This window comes from Bos taurus, chromosome 10 (assembly GCF_002263795.3).
Source record: "Bos taurus isolate L1 Dominette 01449 registration number 42190680 breed Hereford chromosome 10, ARS-UCD2.0, whole genome shotgun sequence".
In the NCBI taxonomy this organism is placed as follows: Eukaryota; Metazoa; Chordata; class Mammalia; order Artiodactyla; family Bovidae; genus Bos; species Bos taurus.
The window spans coordinates 26,199,872-26,217,461 of NC_037337.1; the positions used below are offsets into that span (position 1 = coordinate 26,199,872).

At 42.7% G+C, this 17,590-nt stretch overlaps 1 protein-coding gene across 1 annotated transcript; it reads left to right on the forward strand.

The window, feature by feature from the left end:
• The first annotated feature begins 521 nt into the window (after positions 1–521).
• LOC517093 (ribonuclease pancreatic) lies at positions 522–2,168 on the forward strand. Its single transcript, XM_002690740.5, has 2 exons — positions 522–761; positions 1,629–2,168. Exon 2 carries the CDS (start codon positions 1,634–1,636, stop codon positions 2,057–2,059), a length of 426 nt encoding a protein of 141 aa, XP_002690786.1. The 5' UTR covers positions 522–761; positions 1,629–1,633; the 3' UTR covers positions 2,060–2,168.
• The last annotated feature ends 15,422 nt before the right edge of the window (positions 2,169–17,590 follow it).

Consider the following 17,590-nt stretch of genomic DNA (forward strand, 5'->3'; position numbering starts at 1 on the left):
TCTTTCCTTCCCTTACTGAAATGCAGACCCAAGTCTCAGAAAGCTTCTCCCACAATAAGAACATTCGCAAAAATATAAATTGTGGAGAGAAAAACAATATAATCTTTACATAAAAGTGATTGAAAATTTTTTTTGCCTAAATTCACTAACAAGTGTTTTTCAGAAAAATTAGATTTAATTGGATTAACAAATCACAAAGGGAAACTCAATTTGCAAACAAAATATTTCTCCCTACCCGAACATGTATAAGCCAATAGGGTACACAGAAAATCACACATGGACTCATACACACAAACAATGCTTTATTAGGGGTTGAAAGACAGAAAATGACTGAACTGAAAGAGATCTCTAGTCTATAATCTTCACTTTAGAGATGAGTAGGATGGGGTAAGTAGCCCGCCTCCAAGAGCAAGTTTGTGAAAGACAGGCACCAAACTACAGGTTTCTTTCTTCATATTTGTAGTGATGTCATAGGTACCCTGTGTGATGCTGATAAAGATTCTGGGTGTGAAATAGTAAACATGAAATGAGTCCCATGAAGCAGTCTGTTTAAGATCATTGACAGATCTGAGAGTTTTCCAAATGGCCTTCCCCTTATGGTCTGGGAAGAAAATGTCCATAATATAATTCCTATAGGATTAGAGGAAAGAGGGAAGGCAATGAAGGTTCCATTTCTGCTAGGAATATCCACCGCTGAGAGGGACATATCTGTCTCCATGGATGTCATCTGCTCTGCAAAAGCCCTGCCCTGAGACTTTCAGGTATTCAAGAAAGGAATCGGCATATTAGACCCAGAAACAGGAACCTGACATCCAGTCCTTACTCCTTACACATAGAGAAGCCAGAGTCTTTATTCTGCCTCCATGAGGCAGAGGACTAGGAGAGGGAAACATGAAGTTCACTCTCTTAGAACTGAGCACACCCACTTTCTTTTAAACAAAATTTAAAACAGGCATAAGTAATTTAAGAAAGTAGAAATATTTTCTAAGATGCAAGGCATATAGATTGTCAATTACCCTTCAAGCTCACCCACTGGAGGGAAGGTTTGGCAGAAACACCTGCTTCATTCATAAGCTGCGGAATCAGGAGGCTGATATACGCAAACACTTCAGAGATATATCTTTAGGTTAACTACTCGAGTAAGGAGAAAAATCACTGGAGAGTTAGACCCATTAAGGAGTGAGTGGGTGAAAGGCACCTTCTTTCTTGGCAAGTCCTTCTCTTCTCTCCTCATCACTTTCTCAGAGAAAAGAAGTTGGGGTGGGGCGGGGGGCGGCAGTGAAGTGGAAAGGGGATGTGAGAAGAGTAATTTCTGTGAGTACAAGAGTAAGCATAGCTAGGGGCCTGTCTACAATGCAAGAAATGCAGGTTTGATCCCTGGGTTGTGAAGATTCCCCTGGCAATCCACTCCAGTATTCTTGCTTGGACAAGCCCATAAAAAGAGGAAGCTGGAGGGCTATATAGTCCACGGGGGTTACAAAAGAGTTGGACACTTAGTGACTATAAAACAATAGGGGCCATCAGGAACATTAAGTGTTTGGGCCAAGAGTTCTTAGAAATAGTTATCTTGAGGGAAAGGGACCATAGCCTGCTCCTTGACCTCAGCCTTCCTTGACCTGCTTTCACAGGGAACATGAATCTGACGTGGACCCTTCTCCTCCTCCTCCTGCTGGAGCTAACTGTCTTCGCTTCAGGCCTGCCCTTCTCAAGACGGCACATAGATAACCCCAGGTCATGGGTTCCTGGGGGACAGCACCGATACTGCGATGTGATGATGAGGCGACGGTGGCTGATCCACAGGGGTAGATGCAAGCAGATCAACACCTTCATTCACGAGGATCTGGCCACCATAGCAGATTTCTGCACAACTCCAGCTGTGCCCTGTACCAGCAGCGGCTCCTTGCTGAGCTGCCACAACAGCTCTCACGACGTCAGCGTCACAGACTGCTTTGCCAAGGCAGGAACCCGGCCGCCCTACTGCCACTACCAAAAGAAGGACTCCATCAGGCCCATCTGTGTGGGCTGTAAGAACGGGGCCCCTGCTCACCTGGATAGCTAGGTTCCTCCCAGCTCTGACATGGGAAGCCGATTGCACTCTACATCTCCGGAGCTTTGAGGCTCTGCCCAAGTCTTCCCTGTAAATGCTTCTCTTGCCTGCGGATCCCTTATTTTTCCTAGTCACGAGAATCTCTCTCCCCTAGCCTCTCCCCAAACCCTCACTCCACACCCGACCCTTATTTTTCTTCTTGAGTGGCGAGGGGTCCGCAGGGCATGTGGGATCTATTTATCTCAGCAAGAATGGAAGCTGAGCCCCGGTATTGGGAGCGGAGTCTTAACCACTGGACCACCAGAAAAGTCTCCCCATGGTGTAGGTTTTTGGGTGTAGCACAAGATGCGGGTGGGGAGAGTTGGGGCGGACGGAGGTCGCAGGGAGTAAGCCCTTTTAGCTCATAAAAGGCATCTACCCTGGAAAAGCCTTGCTGCCACGGAGCGGCTACACAAGCCCGGCTGGCTGGGCTGACTTGCTCACAGGCAACTCTAAAAGGAACTCCCGATGGCGCCGGCCAAGAGCAGCCCCTAGTTGCCCGACTCGCAGGGTCCTCCTGCCGGACCTTCAGCTCCTTTCTTCCCAATGGATTCCTGCGGAGGGGATTCGAGACTACTCCGCTTCCTTTACAGAAACAAATAGCTGATGCGCCGGACACAGCCCGTGAAGAAGCCGCTGCCTGGAGGAGAGGTGGCCGAGTGGGGCGACTGCATACCGCGCGGTCCCTTCGGCGTCTCCTGCCGGTGGCCTCGGCCGCCTCAACTGGCCCGTAGGGGGCGCCGAGCCATCCCAGTCCCGGGGTCAGTTAATCAGTTCAGTCGCTCAGTCGTGTCCGACTCTTTGCGACCCCATGGACTGCAGCACGCCAGGCTTCCCTGGACATCACCAACTCCTGGAGCTTACTAAAACTCTTGTCCATCCCGTCGGTAATGCCATCCAACCATCTCATCTTCTGTTGTCCCCTTCTCCTCTCACCTTTAATCTTTCCCAGCATCAGGGTCTTTTCAAATGAGTCAGTTCTTTGTATCAGGTGGCCAAAGTATTGGAGTTTCAGCTTCAGCATTAGTCCTCCAATGAGTACTCAGGACTAATTTCCTTTAGGATAGACTTGTTGGATCTCCTGGCAGTTCAAGGGACTGTCAAGAGTCTTCTCCAACACCACAGTTCAAAAATACCAATTCTTCCGCGCTCAGCTTTCCAACTCTCACATCCATACATGGCTACTGAAAAAAATCATAGCTTTGACTAGATGGACCTTTGTTGGCAATGTAATGTCTCTGCTTTTTAATATGCTGTCTAGGTTGGTCACGGAGAAGGCAATGGTACCCCACTCCAGTACTCTTGCCTGGAAAATCCCATGGAGGGAGGAGCCTGGTGGGCTACAGTCCATGGGGTCACTGAGAGTCGGACACTAATGAGTGACTTCACTTTCACTTTTCACTCTTATGCATTGGAGAAGGAAATGGCAACCCACTCCAGTGTTCTTGCCTTGAGAATCCCAGGGACAGGGGAGCCTGGTGGGCTGCCGATTATGGGGTCACACAGAGTCAGACACGACTGAAGCTACTTAGCAGGAGCAGCAGCAGGTTGGTCATAGCTTTTCTTCAGAGGAGCAACTGTCTTTTAATTTCATGGCTGCAGTCAACATCTGCAGTGATTTTGGAGCCAAAAAAAAAAAAAAAAAGTCTCTCACCGTTTCCATTGTTTCCCCATCTATTTGCCATGAAGTGATGGAGGTGGATGCCATGATCTTAGTTTTCTGAATGTTGATTTTTAAGCCAACTTTTTCACTCTCCTTTTTCACTTTCATCAAGAGGCTTTTTAGTTCTTCGCTTTCTGCCATAAGGGTGGTGTCATCTGCATATTTGAGGTTATTGATATTTCTCGTGGCAATCTTGACTCCAGCTTGTGCTTCATCCAGCCCTGCATTTCACATGATATATCAGGAAAGAAGTACGTCTAGCCTGTATATTGTGCCGGGGTCAAGCAGAGACCAAGGCTTCTTTCTGGGTTTCTCTCAAGACAGGGAGAGATGGGTTGGAAGTTTCTTGGTTACCCACATAGGAATGGAGGATTACAGGTGATTAAATAGAAAATTCAGCCAGCAGAAATATTAATACAAACTAAATTTCAAAAACCCCCAGAGACTTATGAGTTTACCATAACTTTCCTGCTCTTGTGCTTCTTAGTACTTAATATTCTAATGCCACAGGCATAAAGGAAGATCTGTACAGAATACCTGGGTTATAAGCTTTGCAGTGTGGCTGCCTTGGGAAAAAAGTCTATGTCTTTCTTGGAATCCATTGTATATATATTTCATTATATATAATTATATTTTTATATATAATGGATACATATATATATATGTATTTTATATGTGTTGTTGTTGTTTAGTCACTGAGTTGTCTGACTCTTTTGTGACCCTGTGGACTATAGCCAGCTTGGCTCTTCTATCCATGGAATTTCCCAGGCAAGACCACTGGAGCAGGTTGCCATTTCCTTCTCCAGGGAATCTTCCCAACCCAGGGATTGAACCTATGTCTCCTGTGTCTCCTGCATTGGCAGGCGAATTCTTTACCACTGAGCCACCAGGGAAGCCCATCATATATATGTATATGTGCGTGCACACACACACAATCCCCTTCTGAAGGAAGTGTTTCTACCCATAAGAAAGAGCAGCGTTAGGTGACCATGTTCTCTGAGACTCCATCAAAATGGCAACAGGGTTTTGCATCAAAGGAGGACACTTGACTCTAGGCAGCCATCCATGTACTGACTGGGTAGGTGCTCACGGTGTAAACTGATGTGGGGATTTTACCCTCATGGGATCATGGTGACAAAACTGGATACTCTTATTTTTCATATTTTTCCCTGAAGTCAGGATCTGTAGTGGTGTGATAGTCTATTGTGACTTTCCTTACTTAAATACTTGCTATAAAAATGTTTTCAACAGAATTTAACTTGCTAATATTTAAAGTTAAGTCTTTAAAAAAATTTATATTCATGAATGAAATTGGTCAGAAAAATTTTCGGTACTATCTTGTTTGGTTTTGGTGTCCAGATTCTGTGTTCACCTTCAGAAGCGAGGAATATTCCTTCTTTATTTTCTATAACTGGAATTATATGTTATTTTATTGTTTATAAAATTTAAAGGCCATCTGGCCCTGATATTTTCTTTAATACTATTTTATTTTATTTATTTTTTAAACTTTATTTATTTATTTAGACTGCATTGGGTCTTGGTTGCAGCACGCAGGTTTGGTTGCTCGACAGCATGTGGGATTTTAGTTCCCCAGCCAGGGATCAAACCCACGTCCCCCGTATTGGAAGGCCAAATCATAGCCACTGGACCACGAGGGAAGTCCCTTTAATACTATTTTAAACTTCTATTTCAATTTCTTTAATGACTACAGACATGCTGAGTTTTCTAGTTCTTCTTTTTTAAAATTGAGGTATAGTTGATTGACAATATTAGTTTCAGGTGTACAGAATAGTCATTCAGTATGTTTTCAGATTATACTGTGTTATAGGTTATTACAAGATAAAGGCTATAATTCCCTGTGCTGTACACTATATCCTTGTTGCTTACCTATTTTATACATAATAGTTGGTGTCTGTTAATCCCATACCCATAAATTGTCCTTACCCTTCTTCTCTTTCACCTTCAGTAACCACAGATTTGTGTTCTATATCTGTGAGTCTGTTTTGGTTTTGCTATATATACATTCATTTGTCTTATTTTTAGGATTTCACATAAAAGTGATATCTCTAGGTTTTCTCGAGATAATATTTGACAAGTTGTTTTTTCCTCTAGGAATTTATCCATTTCATTGAAAATACGTATATTGGCACAAATTTCTTCATATTCTTTTTTAAAAAAATATTTGTAACATCTGTATTTACATCTTATTTCTATTCTGACATTTATTTATACCTTTCAAAATGGATAAAGCTTTTGAGAGCTGTCATTTATTAGACTTACTAAACAAAGACTTTCTCAAACATACAAAAGCTAAAAGAATTCATTGCCTGAAGGAAGTCCTTAAGGCAGGGGAAAAATGATACCAGGTGGAAACAGGAACCTACACAGAAATGAAGGACACTGGAAATTGTAATTACATCACAGTATATGTTAACTCCTGGGAATAGGCCATGGAAATAACTTTGAAAGTTTTGAGTTATAACTCTAAAATACTGGGTTTTGTTCTCCATAAAAGAGTAAGTTTATTTTCTAAAACAGAAGCTCTGAAACCATAGTTTTTTTTAAACCCTTCTAATAAATGTCAAACAGTAAAACTGCCTCCAAATTAAAAACAAATTCTTAAAATAAATAAAATTCTTGCTTTAAAATTTTTTCCTTGACTAAAATTTTTTTTTCTATATAGGTCACATTTATTGCTAGCTACCCAAATGATTTTTTTCTTTTTCATTAATTTTGTCATTTCACTAAACTATGTCTTGGTATTGGTCATTTTACATTGATATTCTCACTTATAGTGTATTCACTTTCATTTTGCACTCACAAACCTTTTTTTAAACTTTCAGTTGTTTTACTGAATTATAATTTTAGTATTGGCTTCCATCTTTGCATATGTTTCACCTTCAGAAATTCCTATTATCCATATGTTAAATATTCTTTGCTATGTCCCATCATTGTCCCTTTCTTTTGTTACTCAGTTGTTTCATCAACTGGGGACCACAGCCTGGGTTCACCAGATTCCTTAAAGGGAACTGAGTTAATATCCTCTGCTCCCTGTCACTAACCTAAAGGAAGCAAGGTGATGGGATGTGAGTGACTTAGAGCAGTGACTCACCAATCAGAGAAAAATAACACAAGGAGTGCTTATGGGAGGGATGTGCCCTACAAGAATGTTTCTACATTAGGGGACACCACCCACTGAGTCAAGCTGTGCTGACATCTCTGGAATCTGGCAGAAAGTGAAAATAAAGACCATTAAAAAAAAAAGGTAGTAGTAAACTCTGAAACAGTCATCCATTTTGTAATATGCTCACTGGGACCTGACGATGGCTGAGATCATGAACTCCTTATTGCAAAATTCAGACTTAAATTGAAGAAATCAGGGAAAACCACTAGGACATTCAGATATGACTTAAATCAAATCCCTTGTGATTATACAGTGGAAGGGACAAAGAGATTCAAGGGATTAGATCTGATAGATAGAGTGCCTGAAGAACTATGGACAGAGGTTGTAACATTGTACAGGAGGCAGTGATCAAAAACATCCTCAAAAAAAAGAAACGCGAAAAGTCAAAATAGTTGTCCAAGGAGGCCTTACCAATAGCTGAGAAAAGAAGGGAAGCGAAAGGCAGAGAAGAAAAGGAAAGATACCCATCTGAATGCAGAGTGCTGAAGAACAAGAAGAAGAGATGAGAGCCTTCTTAAGTGAACAGTGCAAAGAAATAGAAGAAAACAATAGAATTGGAAAGACCAGAGACCTCTTTAAGAAAATAGAGATATCAAGGGAACATTTCATGCAAAGCATGGGCACAATAAAGGACAGAAATGGTATGGACCTAACAGAAGCAGAGAAGATTAAGAAGAGGTGGCAAGAATACACAGAAGAACTATACAAAAAAGGTCTTAATGACTGGGATAACCCTGATAGTGTGGTCACTGTCCTAGAGCCAGACATCCTGGAGTGCAAAGTCAAGTGGGCTTTAGGGAGCATCACTACGAGCAAAGCTAATGGAGGTGATAGAATTCCAGCTGAGCTATTTCAAATCCTAAAAGATGATGCTGTTAAAGTGCTGCACTCAAACTCAGCAGTGACCACAGGACTGGAAAAGGTCAGTTTTCATTACAGTCCCAAAGAAGGGCATACAATTGCACTCATTTCACATGCTAGCAAAGTAGCAAATGGTCAAAATTCTCCATGCTAGGCTTCAATAGCAAGTGAACTGAGAACTTCCAGATGGTTAAGCTGAATCATAGGGAAAGCAAGGGAATTCCAGAAAAATATCTACTTCGGCTTCACTGACTATGCTAAAGCCTTTGTCTGTGTGGACCAAAACAAACCTTGGAAAATTCTTGAAAGAGATGGGAATACCAGACCACCTTACCTGTCTTCAGAGAAACCTGCACGCAGGTCAAGAAACAAGTTAGAACCGGACATGGAACAACAGACTGGTTCCATATTGGGAAAGGAGTATATCAAGGCTGTATATTGTCACCCTGCTTGTTATATATGCAGAGTAGATCATGTGAAATGTCAGGCTAGATGAAGCCCAAGTTGGAATCAAGATTGCAGGGAGAAATATCAACAACCTCTGATATGCTGATGACACCACCCTTATGGCAGAAAATGAAGAGAAACTAAGAACCTCTTGATGAAAGTGAAAGAGCAGAGTAAAAAAGCTGGCTTAAAACTCAACATTCAAAAATCTATGATCATGGCATCCAGTCCCATCACTCCATGGCAAATAGATGGGGAAACAATGGAAACAGTGACAGATTTTATTTTCTTGGGCTGCAAAATCCTTGCAGATGGTGACTGCACACATGAAATTAAAAGATGCTTCTTCCTTGGAAGAAAAACTATGACAAACCTAGACAACATATTAAAAAGCAGAGACATCATTTTGCTGACAAGGGTCCATATAGTCAAAGCTGTGGTTTTTCCAGTAGTTATGTATGGATGTGAGAGTTGGACTGTAAAGAAGGCTGAACACTGAAGAACTGATGCTTTCAAATTGTGGTGCTGGAGAAGACTCTTGAGAGTCCCTTGGACTGCAAGGAAATCAAAGCAGCCAATCCTAAAGGCAATCAATCTTGAATATTCATTGGAAGGACTGATGCTGAAGCTGAAACTCCAATACTTTGGTCACCTGATACAAAGAGCTGACTCACTGGCAAAGACCCCCTGCTAGGAAAGATTAAAGGCAGGAGGAAAAGGGGATGACAGAGGATGAGATGATTGGATAGCATCACTGACTCAATGGACATGAGTTTGAGCAAACTCTGGGAGACAGTAAAGGACAGGGAAACCTGGAGTTCTGCAGTCCATGGGGTCACAAGGAGTCGGACACGACCAAGCAATTGAACAACACCTTGAGAAAAGTTTTAGAAAAATGAAATTGAGAGTAGCTGAAGTCAGCAAGCACATAGTAAGTCCAAGGTTCTTTTGCTCTATTCATCCTGCCCTCTCAGGGTTTTGTCTGTGAAATGCCAGCAGTCATTGAGTCTAGCCCAAATCTCCCTCCATGGGTTGGTAAATAAGAGACTTAGGTTAGAAAAGCATGTATTTTTGTTTCACCAGCAGTGAGGTGTGTTGTTAACACTCTAAACTGAAACAAAAATCAAGAACTTCAAGGAGAACGAGTCCCTACCTTTCTCATCAGGTGCACTTGAGGGAGCTCATCAGGAAAGGCCACCACCTCTGAGGGCAACATTTCAAACAGCCATGAGCTGTCAGTCTGCTGTCCTGAGAAGGGAAAGTAACTGAAATACTCAGCAGTAGGAGAAAGGTTAAACAAGTGATGGGAACCATGTAGGATGACAGACTATAGTGCTATGAAGTCCACCCTAGGAGAAACCATACGGGAGTGGAAAAATTCCTTTTATAATGAGTGCAAAAGCAGAACACACCACACATTTGCCTTTTGGTTGGTGAGATTACAGCTGAGTAGATTTCAGATTTTTCCAAATTTTCTCACATTTCTTTATTGAATGTATGTTACTTCTTCAGAAAAATTTTAAAATGTCATTTAAAATAGTTGTTCCTTAAATCAGACATTCTGAGGTCCTTTCCAGCCCTCTGCTTGCTGCAGTGGGGACTGCGCCTTTGTCTAGAATCTTGGACTTCTCAGGTACGTGATATTGATGGGGGAGTATTTGGAATCCCAGGGCTGCTCAGAGAATTCTTGACTACTTTTTATGGGGTCAATACCCCTTTCTCCTAAGAATCCTCCAGGTAAAATGCTTTGCCCTGTGAATAAGTGCAATTTCCCCTTTGTTGTCCTTCAGAAGACTGATTGGTAACACACAGCATCCAGGGAATCACTATTTTGATGCAACAATAGTTTTTCTTAGAAGAATTGACTTCTCCCTTGGTCTCCTGACATTCTTTCTTAAAAAAAAAAAAAAAAGCAAAGTTCGAGGTAAAAAAGAAAGCAGGAGCTTTGTGTGAATACAGATAGAGGTATAATGAAAAGTTCCATAAAGGATTTCTCTGGTGGTTCAGTGGTCAGGAATCCACCAAAGCAGGGGACATGGCTTCCATGTCCAGGAAGATTCCACATGCCAGGGTACAAATAAGCCTGTGCATCACAACTACACAGCCTACCCTCTAGAGCCCGAGAGCCGCAACTACTGAAGCCCAGGCCCTAGAGCCTGTGCTCTGCAACCAGAGAAGCCAGCACAGTAAGAAGTCCATGCATGAGTACTAGAAAGTAACTCCTGCTCACTAACTGGAGTAAGCCCACATGCAGCAGCAAAAGCCAATGCAGCCCCAAAATAAAATAAGTAAATAAATATAAAAATTTAAAAAGTTTCATGAAAAGCCCTGATCCTTTAAAGCTGTGTGACCTCAAGCCAAGTGCTTGTACCTTCTTCTGAGTCACCCCAGAGCAGCTTGTATTAGCTACAGAGGGGTCCTTGCAGACAAAGTCTTTCAAGCACCGCAAAAAGGAAGGGAATTTGTTAAGCTCTTGCTTAACAAATGAAAGAACAGGAGCCCAATCCAGATTACCTTCCTTTCCCATGGCTATATGGGAAATAAAACCATCTGTGCAAATATCACATTATGTGATGGAATCAACATTATACCTGTGAAAAAGTAAACATGACATTAACTCTTTTAAACAACATTGCTTAAAATTATTGTCAGATTTGATGTATTTTCACCATTAAATGCTTATAAAAAAAAAAAGAACTTTCTCTTATGTAGGGTTATGGGACAGAGAGCGGTAACTACGGGGTCTGCCCATTATTGTACGGAAAATACACTCTCATTAGGTCTGTCATATCCAGACCCTCAGCTTCAGCTTAATTGAGAAACCATCAGGAGAAAGATCCATGCATATTTGTACAGTTATCCTCTGTACTTAGATCTGTGTTTGACACAGGGCAGACTTCCACATTTATTTACGGAAGTGAATTTCCCTGTATTCCTGTCCAGCTAGAGAGACAGTCTTATCTCAAACCACATGCACACGTACACGTGTGCACGTATACACATGCATATGCAAATGCACATGCAAATGCACACCGAACTGAGTGCCCAGAGGAACTAAACTTGTCGTCAGTTAACCTCAACCAGGACACCTGACACCTGGAGTTAGGTGAGTTCATGGTGACAAGGGTATGGAATATCTGAAGGAAGAAAAGGAGTCAAGAAGAAGAAAAAAGCAGGAGGAAAGGGCAGGAGTATAAGGGGAGACAAGTGAAGACTTCATGAGAAAGTGAAGTTTCTAGAAGCTTCTCTTTCTCCCCCCAGGGCAGAAAGTTGGCCAGGCATGGAGACAGATGAGTGGTCACATCTGCTGGGGGCTCCCTGGGACCGGTGTGTCTTTGAATCCCCAATACCTGGCACACAGTCCATGCTCAGAAATGTTTGATGGGTGAATGGAAGGATGCCCTGTCCTTCCAAACACCGAGTTTCCTAAAAGTCATTTAATATATGGGTCAGAATATTCTACTAGTCACATGTTATCCTACTTTCTGTTATGATCTCAATGATCATCTGTCTGGGTTTTCTGCTTTGAACTTTAGCTGTCCTCTAGGATCGGAACCATGACTGGAACCCCAGAGATTCATATGTCTCACCAGCACTCTCCCATCGAGAGGTGGCTTGTTTCCTAGCCCCTTTGGCTGTAGACAAGAGCCTTCTCTCCACTGTTCATGCAAACATTACCACCTGACCAATACAGCCAGTGGTACCTGCTTTCTGAGGTGGCACAGTGGTAAAGAGTCCCCCTGCCAAAGCAGGAGACGCAAGAAAAGCGGATTTGATCCCTGGGTCTGGACGATCCTCTGGAGAAGGAGATGGTAATGCACTCCAGTATTCTTGGCAGGAAAATTCAGAGGACAGAGGAGACTGGAGGGCTAAAGGCCATGGGGTCACAAAGAGTCAGGAGTGACACACGGATCTGCCTTTCCACTGGGTTGGCTCTTCTAGAATTTTGACATCAGCCTGAATCAACTGGGCATTTTACTCTGGACTCCTGGTGCCTCTCCTTGGGAACTAGCTCTTTAGCCAGATCAATATATTTGGAAAATACCAGTTTCTTCTTTTACTCAGTGGCCTAACTCAGGGGTTTCTGAGTGACTGACAGTCAAATAGGGACATGACAGAGGGAAAGTTGGCAAATGTGATTAGATTATGGATCCTCTGAAAACTGATGCTGTGATGGAATGTCTGATTGTAATCCACATTAACGCTCAGTTCCTATGGTTAACAAGGCTTTAGAGAGGAGTATCTAAAAAGCAGAACCATCCAGGGGAGTTAAAAATGGAACCATCACTTGTAATACATTTGGTTTGCATTTCTTTTCTTCTCCTGAAAAATTGATCTCACAGATCTTCAATCCCCCCCATTATCTTAGATGATCAATAGTGCAGGAAGGAAGATTCCACAGAGTGCTCTAAGGGATCAAACATGTTTACTGATTCACATTAGTCAATGCTTACAGGTTAAGACGTTATAACTGAAACCATTGTTAAGTCCATTCAGAGGAGGTAAGAGTAAATAAAGCCATTTCTCTCTTTGACCTTCATTTCTTTTGTTCTTGATTATCTTGATAGTGACATGTAAGGATCTCTAATCACTTTGTACTTTAGAAGATCAGTACTGCAGAAACATTAGTCTGATCAGATGCTTTCCTGGGGAGAAAGAATAGCTCCTATGGGTTGAGGAGACTTTAAGAAATCTGCTTATTATAGTTGGTTCTAAGATATTTGCAATACATGTTAGAATATGAAAAGCTCTTATAAGGGGCTTCCCTTGTGGCTCAGCTGGTAAAGAATCTGCCTGCAATGCGGGAGACCTGGGTTTAATCCCTGGGTTGGAAAGATCCCCTGGAGAAGGGAAAAGTTACCCACTCCAGTATTCTGGCCTAGTCCATGGGGTCATAAAGAGTCGGACACAACTGAGTGACTTTCACTTCACTTGTTCTTTATCCCCACATGTTTATCCCCTTTCCCCATGGCTCCTGATAAATTTTGAAAAATGCTCTTGAAATATTTTATGGTCTCCTTTGGGTGCTGGGAGTCTTTACCTTCTCATGTTTGCTCTTAAGTGTCACTGTAGTCTTGGTCCACTAGGCAGTGAACCTGAAAATCAGGAAGAGTCACAGTTCTGAACAGAACTGATGGTGCCCACAGGTCACAGAGCTTTGCCAGATAGAAGCTTTCAAATACTGATGGAAAGGTCATGCCATTTACCTTCACGGCACAAGGACCTACAAAAAAACAGGAAGAAACTTCCTGTAGCCTTCCTTCTCCAGGATAAATGCGAGAACGTATTCTCACTCTTTTCCTCATAAAAGCCTCATGCTTCTGAGATGTGGATTGTTGGAATGCAGGAAGCGTCTGAACTGAGGGGGCTTGTGAATGAAGATGCAGAAGGAAAAATTGAGAAAACCTTCTTTCTTAATGTACATCTATTCCCTGATGCCACTGAGCATTTTGAGTCCAGAAAGTGTCTCTTTAAGTTTTCATAGCCTGAAGGGCCTCTATATGGGAACTCCCAACAGATATCCACTCATTCTTCCCTTTATCATTTCACTTCCAAGGAAAGTTTTAGAAAAAGACATTTGCCCCAGATCTACTCTTTTGTAAAGAGTGGGTGTATAATCACTTCCTGATGTTCAAGCTGGTTTTAGAAAAGGCAGAGGAACCAGAGATCAAATTGCCAACATCTGCTGGATCATTGAAAAAGCAAGAGAGTTCCAGAAAAACATCTATTTCTGCTTTATTGACTATGCCAAAGCCTTTGACTGTGTGGATCACAATAAACTGTGGAAAATTCTGAAAGAGATGGGACTACCAGACCACCTGAACTGCCTCTTGAAAAATTTGTATGCAGGTCAGGAAGCAACAGTTAGAACTGGACATGGGAAAACAGACAGGTTCCAAATAGGAAAAGGAGTACGTCAAGGCTGTATATTGTCACCCTGTTTATTTAACTTACATGCAGAGTACATCATGAGAAATGCTGGGCTGGAAGAAGCACAGGCTGGAATCAAGGTTGCAGGGAGAAATATCAATAATCTCAGATATGCAGATGACACCACCCTTATGGCAGAAAGTGAAGAGGAACCAAAAAGCCTCTTGATGAAAGTGAAAGAAGAGAGTAAAAAAAGCTTAAAGCTTTTTTACTTAAAAAAAAAGTAAAAAAAGCTAAAAAAAGCTTTTTTAGCTTAAAGCTCAACATTCAGAAAATGAAGATCATGGCATCTGGTCCCATCACTTCATGGGAAATAGATGGGGAAACAGTGGAAACAGTATCAGACTTTATTTTTTGGGGCTCCAAAATCACTGCAGATGGTGATTGTAGCTGTGATATTAAAGGACGCTTACTCCTTGGAAGGAAAGTTATGACCAACCTAGATAGCATATTGAAAAGCAGAGACATCACTTTGCCAACAAAGATCTGTCTAGTCAAGGCTATGGTTTTTCCAGTAGTCATGTATGGATGTGAGAGTTGGACTGTGAAGAAAGCTGAGCGTCGAAGAATTGATGCTTTTGAACTGTGGTGTTGGAGAAGACTCTTGAGAGTCCCGTGGACTGCAAGGAGATCCAACCAGTCCATTCTGAAGGAGATCAGCCCTGGGTGTTCTTTGGAAGGACTGATGCTAAAGCTGAAACTCCAGTACTTTGGCCACCTCATGCGAAGTGTTGACTCATTGGAAAAGACTCTGATGCTGGGAGGGATTGGGGGCAGGAGGAGAAGGGGACGACAGAGGATGAGATGGCTGGATGGCATCACTGACTCGATGGACGTGAGTCTGAGTAAACTCCGGGAGTTGGTGATGGACAGGGAGGCCTGGCATGCTGCGATTCATGGGGTCGCAAAGAGTCGGACACGACTGAGCGACTGAGCTGAACTGAACTGAACTGTAGTGGAGGCAGAGAAATGTTAAAGAAGTAACAAATAAATAATTGAAGTTTCTAATAAGAGCTATGAAGGAAAAAGTAAGATGATTGGATTGAGGAGCTGGTGGATGAAAAGAGAATTGCTACAGACTGAAGTTTTTCAACCTCCCCCAATTCCTATGCTGAAATCCTATCCCAAATGGGATAGTGTTAGGAGGTGAGGCCTTTAGGGTGATTGGTCATGAGGGTGGAGCCCTCATGGATGATATTAAATGTCTTTTTATTATTTTTTTTATTTGTGTCCTTTTAAAAGAGACTTTGGAGAGTCCCCTGCCTCTTCTACTATGTGCACAGTGTGCTTAGTTGTTCAGTCATGTCCAGGTCTTTGAGATCCCATGGACTGTAGCCCACCAGGCTCCTCATGGGGATTCTTCAGGCAAGAATACTGGAGTGGGTTGCCATGCCCGCCCCATGGATCTTCCCAACCCAGGGATCGAACCCAGGTCTTCAACCCAGGCCTCCCACATTGCAGGCAGATTCTTTACTGCTGAGCCAAAGCATCTGCCTACAGTGCGGTAGACCCAGGTTTGATCCCTGGGTTGGGAAGATCCCCTGGAGAAGGAAATGGCAACCCTCTCCAGTACTCTTGCCTAGAAAATTCCATGGACGGAGGAGCCTGGGCTACAGTCCATGGGGTCGCAAAGAGTCAGACATGACTGAGCGACTTCACTTTCATTTTTCACCAAGAAAACCCTGGCAAAAAGAGCTATCTATGAACCAGAAAGCAGGCTCTCCCTAGACATCAAAGGTGCTGGTGCCGTGATTTCAGACTTCTCAGCCTTCAGGACCATGAGAGATGAATTTCTGTTGTTCATAAGCCGCCCAGTCTGTGGAAGTTTCTTGTAGCCATCTGGAGGCCCTAAGACAAGGACTATAGAGAGGGTGGTCAGAAAAGAACCTCTAATGAAGGGAAATTTAAACTGAAACCTGAAATATAACCTGAAATATTTAAACAGAAATATAAAAGAACAGTTCATGCAGAAAGTGCAGAAGTCCAGAGCCAGGCAAAAGCTTCTCATCTTTTGGTGAAGTCAGTGGGTGTTAAATGATGAAGGAGATATGAAAAGAGAAGACGTACGTAATAGAAGAGTCAGCAGAAGGGTTAGCAGGGGATTCTCCAGGGAATAGATTTCCTGTCACAGAGTTGGCTTGGCCTCAGGAAAATGATAGAGAGAAATCCCCAATTTCTTAAAGAAAGAGACAATGTTGACTGCAGACTATCATTGGAATGAATTAGGGATCAGCTCACAAGAAGGAGCTATGCAAGATGTGACCCAAACTAGTGCACAGCAGCTGAGGAGCTCTCTGTCCACTGCTGCGCTGCGTCGATTCAGTCGTGTCCAACTCTGTGCAACCCCATAGATGGCAGCCAACCAGGCTTCCCCTCCCTGGGATTCTCCAGGCAAGAACACTGGAGTGGGTTGCCATTTCCTTCTCCAATGCATGAAAGTGAAAAGTGAAAGTGAAGTCGCTCAGTCGTGTCCGACTCTATCGACCCCATGAACTGCAGCCTACCAGGCTCCTCCATCCATGGGATTTTCTAGGCGAAAGTACTGGAGTGGGGTGCCATTGTCTTCTCCCTCTCTGTCCACAGGGCCCCTCAAAGTTGGGAGTGTATTTATGAGCTTCTGAGGTCCTTCTTCAGAGGAAAGAGTGATGTAATGACTCTCATTACTGACAGAGAAGTTGAGTGATACTTTCCATGGAGGACCATGCTAACATTTCTAACATCAGTGGCCGTCGTGAGGAGTATTCATTGAAATACCAGCAGCAGCCACACAACAGACTGTATTAAGTAATGATGAATTCTATTCAGATGTTACTTTCTCATAAGTAGTAAGAACAGAGGAAATTCCCTGACAGTCCAATATTTAGGACTCCATGCTCTCACTGCAGAAGGCACAGGTTTCATCCCTTGTCAAGGAACTAAGATCACAGTTCTTGGCCAAAAAGAGAGAGAGAAAGCAGAATGCAAACACAGAGATTTAACATTATTACCGAGCTGCCAAAAAGGGATGTGAAGTGGTCTGCTGGATTACTAAGTATAGATGTTGAAACTCATTTCATTAGTTTCCTATGTAGGTTTCCTTTTTGCAAAAAAAGAGGAAGAGGTAGACCAATCTCTAAATTAATCAATTATCCCATACATTAATGGCAATGAGAGATCACTGATAGAATAAAGAACTTCCATTTGATTTCCCCTTTCTCTATCAGTGGTCCAATTTTTTTCATTTATTGACATCATTTATCGTGCAATGGTACCCCACTCCAGTACTCTTGCCTGGAAAATCCCATGGACAGAGGAGCCTGGTAGGCTGCAGTCCATGTGGTCGCTAACAGTCAGACACGACTAAGCGACTTCACTTTCACTTTTCACTTTCATGCATTGGAGAAGGAAGTGGCAACCCACTCCAGTGTTCTTGCCTGGA

Bases quoted from the DNA above. Each gene is read 5' to 3' on its own strand.
- LOC517093 (XM_002690740.5), top strand. From the start codon at position 1,634: ATGAATCTGACGTGGACCCTTCTCCTCCTCCTCCTGCTGGAGCTAACT.